The sequence below is a fragment of the Plecotus auritus genome (assembly GCF_963455305.1).
Source record: "Plecotus auritus genome assembly, chromosome: 1".
Classification (NCBI taxonomy): Eukaryota; Metazoa; Chordata; class Mammalia; order Chiroptera; family Vespertilionidae; genus Plecotus; species Plecotus auritus.
The window spans coordinates 43928288-43940839 of record NC_137770.1 but is presented as its reverse complement, the minus strand read 5'-3'; the positions used below and the strand labels follow the sequence as shown (position 1 = coordinate 43940839).

General features: G+C 35.5%; 1 protein-coding gene and 1 pseudogene across 11 annotated transcripts in view; one reads left to right on the top strand and one right to left on the bottom strand.

The window, feature by feature from the left end:
• The window catches only part of STYX (serine/threonine/tyrosine interacting protein), a 204035-nt gene that overhangs the window by 30616 nt on the left and 160867 nt on the right, over window positions 1–12552 (top strand). For 8 of the 10 annotated variants that reach the window (XR_013961449.1, XR_013961450.1, XR_013961451.1 and 5 more), the window contains 2 exons: window positions 2064–2136; window positions 5858–5951. Coding sequence is in view for 7 of the 10 variants with exons in the window: in XM_080684625.1 (XP_080540751.1) it covers window positions 2064–2136; window positions 5858–5951 (167 nt within the window). In the remaining 3 variants the exon portion in view is untranslated. Of the gene's footprint in view, window positions 1–2063; window positions 2137–5857; window positions 5952–9202; window positions 12444–12552 lie in introns of those variants that run through there. The other 2 variants (XM_080684624.1, XM_080684626.1) reach the window with 2 other exon arrangements.
• LOC308250521 (INO80 complex subunit C-like) lies at window positions 442–1007 on the bottom strand (annotated as a pseudogene). The gene has a single exon. The product of its transcript is annotated as an INO80 complex subunit C-like (transcript).

Below are 12552 nucleotides of genomic sequence, written 5' to 3'. Positions count from 1 at the left end.
TTGAGCCCATAATCTGGGCATGTGCCCTGACCAGGAATTGAACCATGACTTCCCCATTCTCAGGGTGCTCAACCACTGAGTCATGCTGACTGGGCAGCCTCTTTATTTTTATACCATGTTCCCCATTACTCTCCATTTGAGCTATGTTCAGCATTGGATCCACATACCTGACACATAATAAACATTCAAATGCTTGGGGTTTTTTTTGTTTTCTTGTCAAATGACTTTACTTGAGGCAACAAGTGAAATATAACTCAACAGGAAATATTACACGTGAAGGAAAAACATAGGGGGGAAAACCTTAAAGCCAAACATTCTTTTCAAGGCATAGCACTGACATGTCCAGATTGACAACAGAATGAGTATGTTTCCATGAAGCAAAATTGTGAGTCCAAAGTCTAGCTTTGAAATAGTTTCCACTTCAGCTCCATTTCTCAAGGCTCAGGGAACGATGCTTGTGGTCTTTCTCAGGGCCAGGTAGCCAGTGACAGCATAGGATGCCAGCCTGCAAATGAGGGGAAAGTCTTTGATGGTGTTGAACCGCAGCTTGCTCTGTGGGTCAGTGTAGGTGGCAAGAAGACCTGAAACATCAGAATGCTTAGCTGGTTTGAAGGATGGAGGAGCATCAATACTGAAGTAGATAGGATTGTTCAGTTGTCATGGCAATGCCCTTTCAGAAGTGGGAATTTGTTAGTTCTTCCAAGTTCTCTTCTTGCCAGCTATACCACCATGGCCAGAGTGCACAAAGATGGGATCCTTAAATGGCAAAGGTTTGCAAGTTTTCTCTGAAGGTCCTGTGCTAAAATCAGAAGGCACCATTTTCTTCTCACTGATGACTTCCATGCTGATACCCTGTGCACAGCTAGAGGTGGACACTTTTTCTTCTTATTGGCAATATATCCCCGGTGCTGTTGCTGCCCTTATGGGAAGGATTGGCTGGCCTCCTTTTGCTGTTTCGGGCTACACCAGGATGGCATGGTGGTCACAGTTGGAATTGGAGCCCCCATTTCTACCTTGAGTCTTCTTTGTCCCCACTCCCACCCCCAACTGCTTTCCCTGTGAAGGCCCTGGACTTCTGAAGTGCTTATTTAAGTGTTGTTGTTTTTTCGTATCCTTTGTGTTTAAATTATAATGAACAAGTTTGCTTATAAGTTCTTAAAGGAATATTACTTGAATACAGATAATTTATTTTACTTGAAAAAGATGAACAAGTATTGGGAAACTTTTATATATTCTCTTTATTATTTGGTGTTTTGTCAGTAATAACATTAATAGTGAAAGTAACTTCCTTGTCTTGAGTCTCTACTATGTTCCAGGCACTATTTTCTAGGTATTTTTATCTCATTTATGCTTCATAACAGTGTGGAAGTAGATACACTTCTCATTTACCATTGATAATATTGTGATCCTGTATATGTGACAGATGCTCTATACGGTGCTCTATACTTACCTCCCATCTTCTCAATAGCCCTCCAAGATAGGTATTATAATAATACCATTTTATTGTGATTAGTCTGACCATGCTTTTGATATTTCCACTACCAATCACTACTTCTCTAGTACAAGCTATATGATTATGATTTCCTATCCTATATAATAAATTTGCTAATATGCAAATGACCGAATGGTGGAATAACTAGTCACTATGATGCGCACTGACCACAACGGGGCAGACACTCAATGCAGGAGCTGCCCTCTGGTGGTCAGTGTGCTCCCACAGGAGGAGCGCTGCTCAGCCAGAAGCCAGGCTCACGGCTGGTGAGCACAGCGGCAGTGGTGGGAGCCTCTCCCACAACCATGGCAGTGCTAAGGATGTCTGTCTGACGGCTTAGTGGGCCTAAGCATTCATTAGTCGAACACCCCCCCAGGGCTTCCAGACTGCTTGAGGGCCCAGGCCAGGCTGAGGGATTCTCCCCCCACCCCACCAAGTGCATGAATTTCATGCGCTGGGCCTCTAGTTTTAGATAAATATTTATATAAGTTTCTATTTTAGATGAATTCTCACAATTAAGATTAATTCATGAACTGATAACATCACTTTAATTTTCTTTTTCTGTTTTCAGAGATGCATTTGCTTATGTTCAAGAAAGAAGATTTTGTATTAATCCTAATGCTGGATTTGTTCATCAACTTCAGGTAACTTCTATTTTCTTCCCTTTTTAGGCAATTAGAAAGCAGGATAATTAAAATCTTATGTCTGTGTAATTTAGGTGTAAAATTTACTTTGTAAATACTTAAAAATTTCCATAATCTAATTTGATTCTTCAAGTTTGCATTTCTATTTAAAAGTTTTTCTTTTTTTTTAAATTAAATTTATAGGGGTGACATTGGTTATAATATGATATACTGGTAGATTTCAAGTATACATTTCTGATACAGAATTGCTTTGGCTATTCAGGGTCTTTTGTGGTTCCATACAAATCTGATAATTTTTTATCCTATTTCTTTAAAAAATGACATTGGGATTTTGATGAGGATTCCATTAAATCTATATATTGATTTGGGTAATACGGCCAAAAGAATTTTCTTAAAAACTGCTATTACCAGCCCTAGCCAGTTTGGCTCAAAGGATAGAGCATCGGCCTGTGGACTGAAGGGTCCTAGGTGCGATTCCAGTCAAGGGCACCTATTCCCAGCCCTGGTCAGGGCGCATGCATGAGGCAACTGGTCATCATCAATGTGTCTCTCTCACACTGATGTCTCTCCCTCTCCCTTCCACTCTCACTAAAAATCAATGGAAAAATATCCTCCGGTGAGGATTAAAAAAAAAAAAAAAGATTAAAGACACATTGTTAAATATAAAGTAAAATAATTCACATTAGAAATTTCTTCAATTTCTTTCTCTACTTTGGTCACACACATTGAGTTTTGATTCTAAGTATGCTACATACAACAACTTTTTAAATTTTAGATGCTTTATCTTTTCCATGATTTTTCAGATTTTGTTGTGCCCAGAAAGATGTACCTAAAAAGATAAGATTTTTTTTTTTTTTTCAAGAAGGAAAATCATAGGTTGAAGAATGTGCTCTGGCTAATTCCATGAATAAATTTCAAATTTAGACATCAAGTACATTATAACATATATTGTCTTCAGTTACTGTACTTTAAATTTTATCTCATTTTTGTTTTATTTTTTCTTTCTTTTTTTCTCTTAATCCTCACTTGATATTTTTCCATTGATTTTTAGAGAGAGTGGAAGAGAGAGGGAAAAAAGGAGAGAAATATCAGTGTGAGAGAAATACATCAATTGGTTGCTTCCTGCATGTGCCCCAAGGGCCTGGACCAGCAAGGAGCCTGCAACCCAGCTACGTGTCCTTGAGTGGAATTGAACCTGGGACCCTTTGGTCTGCAGGCCGATGTTCTATCCACTAAGCCAAACCAGCTAGGGCCTCATTTTTTGTTTTCAATTTACTATTAATTTTTACTTCATTTTTTAAACAAATAATTCTGTTATTTTTTAAATTGAATTTATTGGGGTAACATTGGTTAATAAAATTATACATGTTTCAGGTATACATGCTACAATACATCATCTGTATTTTGTATTGTATGTTTGTCACTCCAAATCAAGTCTCCTTCCATCACCATTTATCTCTTCCTTTACCATCGTCTACCACCCCCAACCCTTCTTTTCCCTCTGATAGTCACCATATGGTTGTCTGTCTATGAGTCTTTTTTTTTCTTTTACTTCATTTAAAAGAGAAACAGTGGTATCTCTGTTCTTACCTTGTTTGTGTAAAATGTTTTTTTATTCCTTCCTTATATTATAGAAGACAAAGTTAACTGTAATTTATTAGTTTCTTTGCCTTTTAACAGTTGTGTAAAAACATCTTTTTTTAAACTGATTTGAAAAAGTAATATGCACTCATGGTTTAAAAATTTAAATTTCAACAATGCTTAAGGAGAATACAATGAAAAATAAGTCTGCCTAATAGTATGCCTTAGTATATCATTCTAAAACAGCATGTATAAAAAAACAAAACAAAAACAAAAAAAACCCAGCATGTATAGCTCTATCTGCAAAATATTTTATATGTAGTATATGTACATATATAACAATTTTATATGATCACTTCCTTTTAACATGGGCCTTTAGATTGTTTTTAGCCTTTGATGATTATAAACAGCTAGAGGCCCGGTGCGCGAAATTCATGCATAGGGGGCGGGGGACTCCTCAGCCCGACCTACACCCTCTCCAATCCGGGAGCCCTCAGGGAATGTCCTACTGACGGCTTAGGCCCGCTCCCCATGGTTCTCTGCTCTCTGCGGGGCCTGCCTGCTCCACACCACGGCGATGGGCAAGCAGGCCCTGCTGGGTGCTGTCAAGCTGCGCGGCCGCCCTTGCTTCCCCGGGCTGGTGATGGTCCCGGGAGCCTGCGGGCTTGGCACCTGTCCCCGGGACCCAGGTCACTTGGTGCCACCCCACCCCCCGCCGATTGGCGCCTGCATATGCAAATTAACCTTCCATCTTTGTTGGGTTAATTTGCATACTCACTCCTGGTTGGCTGGTGGGCGTCATGGGGATATGGTCAATTTGCATCTTTCTCTTTTATTAGTGTAGATATTGGAAAGAATAGGTGCATCTCTGTGTGAATATACTTGTAAGATAACTGATCAGAGTGGAATTGCTGGGTTAGAGGGCATTTGAAAGGTGCTGTCAAGCACCTTTAACTCTAAAAAGACTGAAGTAATGTAAACTTAACATCAACCAAAAACAAGGAGACCTGTTTTGCCATACTCTAAACAATACCAGTAATCAAAAGTATTTTAACAAACTTTTGGTTATAGTCATATTGGTAGTAAAAGTGCGACTCCTTATTGTTTGCCCATTTTCCATACAGGTTGCAGGTCTTTTTCTCATTGGTTTGTAAGAGCTCTTTTAAGGAAATCTGTCTTTAGCTAATTGATTTGAAAAGCCATTTTTATTATACAGCGAATTCTGATCTGTGCTTGGGTCTATTTCTGGACTTTGTATTCTGTTCCATTGATCTGCTTATTGCTGTACCTGTATCAAACAATTTTAAGTACTGTAATATTATATAAACAATTTATGGTATGACTCAAGACCCCCTCATTATTCTTTCTAGAATTTTTCTAGCAGGTTCTTGCATTTATATTTTGATAACTTTACTGGAAGAAGTTTTATAGTTGTTTTTAATGATATATTCACAGTTCAGAAAGAAATGGCTCCATTAAATTTTTAGTCTTCTACTTTAAGAATATGTTCCAGTTATTCAAATCAACTTTTATATCTATTAGTGTTTTAAAGTTTTCTCTGTACAGAATATATACATTTCTTATGAAATTTATTCCTAGGTACTTTTTTGTTCCCATTATAACTGAAATTATTTCTTCTCCCAGTACATTTCCCATTTGGTGTTTTGTATATAGGAAAGCTACTAGTTTTTATTACATTTCAGTTGGCAACCTTATTAAACTATTATTCTAAGAAATTTTTTAGTTGATTGACTTAGCTTTTTATCTCATCTTCAAATTATAATTTGCCACTTTGCTAATTTTATATTGCTTTCTCATTGAATTTTCATTCATTCTATTAGAATAATAAGTAATAGTGGTGAAAGTATCATACTTATTATCCTAATGCCCCAATACATATTAATCGGTAGTTCAGTGTATGATAGATACCCTAGTGCAAGCTATTGGCCTGCCTTGATTTATAGTCTCATCAGTAAATGTGAAATTATGAGGTAAGAATTTTAAGCCTGAATTTTTCTTTAACAAAATGGTACCAGATATTTTGGTATAAACTTAAGAATACTAATAATGTGCACATCAACCACTGTTTTGGGTATCCAAGAATTTAAATGTATATTGAAGTTAATTAAATTTTTTTTAGGAATATGAAGCCATCTACTTAGCAAAATTAACAATACAGATGATGTCACCACTCCAGATAGAAAGGTCATTATCTGTTCATTCTGGTACCACAGGTAAGGGTTTTTTCATTTTTGAAAAAGTTGTGGGGAGAAAGATGATAGTACATGAAAGGTAGAAAAGAATCATATTTTGCTTGTTACAAGTTACACTAACAATTTAAATAGTATATAAAAAAGATAATTTCAAATTTTAATTTTATATGAATATGTCTTATCTGCTATGTGCACACCACTAACTGGTTAATCAGTGTAAGCTGGTTAGAAGATCAAATTTCTACTTGGTTTCATTTTAAGTCTCTAAGTAGTATAACTGTTGCTACTTAGATCAGAATAATAAGAGGAGTCTGGTGAAGGGGTGATCTTATTAAGAATAAATGATAGTTAATAAATTGAAAGTATGTTTCAAGTTAGAGTGATCAGTGTCAACTACCTCGTTTTTCTTTTACCATGGATATTCAAGCCCTTCTCCCTTCCCTATTTCAGAGTCCTCCCCCATTTTCAAAGGTAAATGACTCAAGCATACTCTCACAATCTTTTAACTTTCACCTTCCTTCTCCAAGATCTTGTTACATTTGTTTGCTCTGTTCTTTTTACTTTACTGGAGCACTCATAGAATTTACTCATTTATGGTTTTTCTCTCCCAAAGTTCATTTCATTTCCATTAGGATCAACAGCCTTTTATAATAGGAAGAACAGGTTACATTCCTACTGTGTGTTGGGCTGGAAAGTGAGCACTTATGATGAACCACAAGTCAGTCCAGCACTTTCTTCACTGTATTGCACAGCCTGTTGTGACAGTTTTATATATTTATCCTTCAGGCTCAGCTTTCTAGTTGCCATTAACACCTTTTTTTAAAATTTATGATTTTTAGAGAGAGAGGGAGACATCAATTTTTTTTTTTAAATATATTTTATTGATTTTTTACAGAGAGGAAGGGAGAGGGATAGAGAGGTAGAAACATCGATGAGAGAGAAACATCGATCAGCCGCCTCCTGCACACCTCCTACTGGGGATGTGCCCACAACCAAGGTACATGCCCTTGACTGGAATTGAACCTGGGACCTCTCAGTCTGCAGGCCAATGCTCTATCCACTGAGCCAAACCGATTAGGGCGAGACATCAGTTTGTTGTTCCAATAGTTTATGCATTTATTGGTTGACTAGAGGCCCGGTGCACGACATTCATGCACTGGAGGGCGAGGGAGGGGGGTCCCTCAGCCCAGCCTGCACCCTTTAGCAGTCTGGGAGCCCTCAGGGTATGTCCGACCAATGGCTTAGGTCCGCTGGGGGGAGCGGGCCTAAGCCGCAGTTGGACATCCTTAGAGCTGCCACGGAGGCAGGTGAGGCTCCCGCCACCACAGCCGCTCTCGCCAGCCATCAGCTTGGCTTGTGACTGAATGGCGCTGTCCTTGTGGGAACACACTGACCACCAGTGGCAGCTCCAGCGTTGAGCGTCTTCCCCCTGGTGGTCAGTGCGCATCATAGCGACTGATTGTTCTGCTGTTCGGTTGATTTGCATATTACCCTTTTATTATATAGGATAGAATTCTTTATATGTGCCCCAATCAGGGATTGAGCCCACAACCTTGACATATCAAGACAACTCTCTAACCCACTGAGCTACTGGGTCAGGGCCATTAACTATTTTTGTTTGTTTTTTGCCACGCCCATCTAGTTATCAAATCTGCTATAAATTAGGAATCTGTTTCCTCAGTACCTTCCCTAATTTATAGTATTCCTAGTCTCCATCTAGTTCAGGCTCCTATCCAAAGTCTTTTTGTTAGGTCTGTTTGAACATTGTGGCCAGACTTATTTTCACTAAATATAGTTCTAATTGTGATATTTTTCCTGTACAAAAGCCTTCATTGGATTAAGTCCTACAGAAGAAAACACAATAGGTAGTGTCATAGGTAGTAATTAAAGTCTCTTCTGATTTTTTTTTTTTTTTTTGCATCCCTCACTGTTCTTTTTTTCTTTAATCCTCACCTGAGGATGTTTTTATTGATTTTTAGAGAGGGAGGGATAAAAGGAGGAAGAGAAAGACAGACAGACATTGCTTTGTTGTTCCACCTATTTATGCATTCGTTGGTGGTTTCTTGTATGTGCCCTGACCAGGGATCGAACCTCACCCTTGGCATATGTGGACATGCTCTAACCACCTGAGCTACTCCGCCAGGGCCTCATTGTTTCTCATTGTACACTCCATGATGGTTTCCTTTACCTCTTTTTTTCCACCTAGAAAGCATCACATTTAATCTCTCTGTTCCTAAAAACTTAGTTCATTTGTCATCTCCTAAAGAAAACATGATTAACTTACTCTTCCTCCAATCCCATCATTGAAACTGTTCTATCTGTACTCCTCACTTTCTGCCTTGCATTAAGGTTATTTGGACCTTACCTCCCTTAGTAGAAGGCAAGTGCAGCACCTCCTCTGAAACTCAGTTACAGCAGCGGTACTTAGCCTTGTCTAACATATTTTCTTCTTTATCCCACTGTCTTGATTTATATTTCTATCCTTATTTGATTAGTCTTATAGTGACACATTAATTTCATGTTGGAATCTGCCCTCTGAATTAACATTATTACTGTGATTTAGCACAACTGTTAGAGCATAAATTTAAGGCCATCCCATTGTTAGGCATATAATACAGCACCACTTTACTAGTTATTGTTCCCTAATGTTTTCCTCCATTGAGATTTACATTTTTTTTATTATATCTATTGGCCTTATAGTGACAGCTTTGAGTCTATGTGGAAAATTTCTGTACTAGCAGACTCTGATGTGAAGAAAATCTCTGCTTTATGTGCTGCATGCTGTCCTTTCTCCCAGCTCTAGACTTGTTGATAAAAAACACAGCTTCAGTGGAAAAATATTTTCAGCAGCATCTATGAAAGCAAAGATAATTATATCTGCAAGATAAAATTGTACAAATTTAGAATTAATTTCTTAAATTTTATGTCCTAAGTCACGATTATGGTGCCTAAACTTGATAATCAATTGTTTATGTACCATTATCTCTAAAATTTCTATTTTCAAACTATTTTAAAAATTAATGTTTATCATTTACAATACCTAAGACATACTTAATTCTCAAGAGGGAAAATGTATCCTGTTATGAAGATCCAAAGTTATTTGTGTAATTCATAACCAGAGAATTTACTTAAGTTTGCTGAAAGTTCAGTCATGGAATTTTTTTAGTGCATATATACATGGCAACACTTCAGTAAAAATGAAACTTACTAGGTATATCATTTCTAATAAATTTAAGTTCCCATTATATGTTATGTTCATGCAATACATTTAGGCAGTTTGAAGAGAACACATGAAGAAGATGATGATTTTGGAAACATGCAAGTGGCTACTGCACAGAATGGCTGACTCAAGAGCACCATAGAGGATGTGAATTTCTATTTGGGAAGGAGAAAACACTAGAAACAATACTAATGTAAAATGGTAAAAACACAAGTAGTTTCTTTTCAATTATATGTTGCTTCCAGATGTGTTTCTCTACAACTTATTAAGCAACATTTTAAGATATTGGATTTCTGCAATAGATGGCACTGATGGTTTTGCTCCTTTTTTTTTTTTTTTTTAACACTTTACAGTTTTATTATAAACTAAAATTTTGGACTTGCAAAGAGGTATTATTGCAATAATGCACTTTTCATACTTGAAATTTATTTGTATGATATAAAGTTACTACTTTAAACAAAATGCAAAGTTAGGGGGATTTGTTTATAAAATTTGGGTAATTTATAACAAAAGAATTTCATAAAGTTTGCTAAAAATTCATTTTGTGTTCTATATATTACATTTAAAAAATAATTTTACAGTTCAATTTTATGATGGAGCCTCTTACAGAAACATTAACAAATGCAGGAACCCGTCACTTTCTTTTTTAGTATAATTAAATAGCTTAATTACCCTTTTATTTTTTAAAACATCTTGATCCCTTATCACTAATCTTGAAATCATGACACATATCCTTACTTTAAGATAATCTAAGTATTGCTTTTCTACTACCTTTCTAATTTATTTAGTCTATAGAAGAAAAATATTTAATGAACAAAAGATGCATTGCTTTATACCAGATGCTGAAAAACAAGGAGAGTTTTAGATTTTCAAGTGACTTTCTTTTCCCATTTCTTAGAAGCAAAATGTTGTGTTGTTCTTTTTAGAGTTGCTTAGCCCAATTTTCTTTGTCCAAAATGGTTCTAAATAGTCTATAATAAACCAATGTAGCACCATTTTTTCCTAAATGAATCCCAAAAAAGAAAAGTGCCTTGCATCGTAAAAAAAATAAATAAATCCTCATGACCTCTAAATGAGTATGTAGAACATTGAAAATTTTTTAACGTTTTTCTTTAACTTTTAAAACCCATAAATTAGTTTAAACTGAAAGCCTGAGGCTTGAAGAAACTTCAGTAAATAATTTGGAAATATTTACTCCTTTATTTTATGAAACCCTAATAATTCTTTGAGGTTGTTCTGGCTCAGACAGAAGCTTTTCTTTGAAAAGATGCATTTATTGAGGAAAATGATTTGTGGGAGACTTTAGAGTATTTTAAATTCGTGTATTAATCAGTTCTTTGCATTGAGTTAATCCAAATTTGCCCTATAATTTGCAATAGCAAAGTCACTTTATGGATCCTATTTCTCCCTATTTTTATTTATATATATAAAAATTGTTTTAACAAAAACGTTTTTGCTATTTTAAGTATGATGTGAGGGAGGAGTGTTTTAACTTTTATAGTTGATGATTTAGGTTAGCACAAACAAAACTCCTTTCTCACTTTTCTCAGTCCTCTCTTGAGGTGCTTTACTGATGGGAATGATTTCCATACATTCCCTTGGTACCAAGAGGTATTATGTAAAGTGACATTACACCAAGTCACATGCTAGGCTTTCCTCCCTAAAATGTAATAATACAGTAAAAGCTTGTTTTATCAAGCATAGCAGGAGTAGAAATTAATTAAAATTGCTTTGTTAATAAGTCAATTCCTGTTGACCCAGGTGGTATTCCTCTTCTGATTTCCCTTCCCTTTCTCTATTTTATGACCCTGAAAACAACATGCTAATTCCATTGTGGTTTGTATTTTGTTGTGTGATTATGTCATTTGGTGGCTGGCTAGTTGAGTCAAGATTTGCACTGAGTGTTCAGAAATTCCAGTTGGTAAAGTGCCAGATAACACAGCTTTCCTGTAAATAGATCACTATTGGTTAAGTCAGCAAAGATCTCTCTTGTAATCTAATAATATATGATGCTTCATTCAGCAGAAAGTCTGCTCAAAAGAATCTTCATAGTAGTACATTTAGGTTTTAAAAATGAGGTAAAGATTTTTAAAATTAGTTTCTTAGGTATACATATCCTCTCTAGTAAGTTGGGCCAAAAAATACAGATTTAGTTATTTCTAGCTGATAATTTTCCACTTTTTCTAACCACTATAATTTTTATGTTCTCACTAAAGTGCCTGCCCAGCACTGTACATTAAAGACTCTCTATCACAACACTACGAAAAGGGACTGTCATGAGTACAATATTAAGTGGACAAAATGATGTTATTCTTTCTTTCATATAAGAACATTGCAAGTTCGTTTTATCTGGGATCCGTTCTTCCACCTAATGTTCATCTAGTTCTGGTAGCTCTTCCAGTCTTTCTTCTATTTGGTTCCATTTCTGTGCTTTCTTTATTTCTACTGATGTTTTGTGATAGTTAACTATGATACATTTAACCAATCATGATTTATTTTCTAGAATATTTGAATAATGTATAAGTGGCATAGTTCCCAACTTTAAACATTAAATATGTAATCTGGGCATAGAATTTAAAGTGAAATTGCATTAAAACATAGGACAACTGTTTTGTTGTCCATTTTGAAAGTGAGAAACTTAAATATTGAAAATATTCAAACTGGAATGGCAGTATTCTAACCTAATATCAGTTAATTGGTTTATATTATTTTACCTATTAGATGTTTTAAATAGCAGTTCCTTTTGTTTGTATCTACTCTATGGTGGGAATGTTAAATCGTAATAGCTTTTGCTACGAACTCTCAACCACTTAATTTTTAGAGTAGAATATATATATTTCAGGGGAATTTTGTTTCACCTGAATTTAGAAGTAATGTCAGAAAATGTTAAGCATGTCCTTTTTAAGAAAATATAAGGTTTCTAATTGTCTTATTACTATGGTAATTCAAGTGAATTAGAAGTATTCAACTGCAATCTTGAATTATAAAGTTGGGATGCATATATATGCATATATATCAGTCTCAACTGATGTAAAGTAAATGAGCAGTTACCTGATGGATTCTTTTTTTTTCTCTTTTTTTTTTTTTCCCAATAACTGGCTTAACCCACACTTCCACAACAAACTTAGCTTCACTTCAGTATTTACTTTATTGTTGTTCATTGAACAATGTTCCAAAAAGGAAACGTTAGGAAATAGCTGAGAATTAAGATTTTATTTTATTTTTGGTCAGAAAAATGTTTCTAGGGTCTTTGAATGCTGGATTTTTTTTTTGTCTTACCCATCCATGGCAGCTAAAAAAAAAAAAAAAAAAAAAAAAATCAAAATATTCAGGTTTACATGTTAGCTCTCTTTATAGGGAGTTGCCATACCTCACAATTCAAAGTGTATTCTATAGATCAGT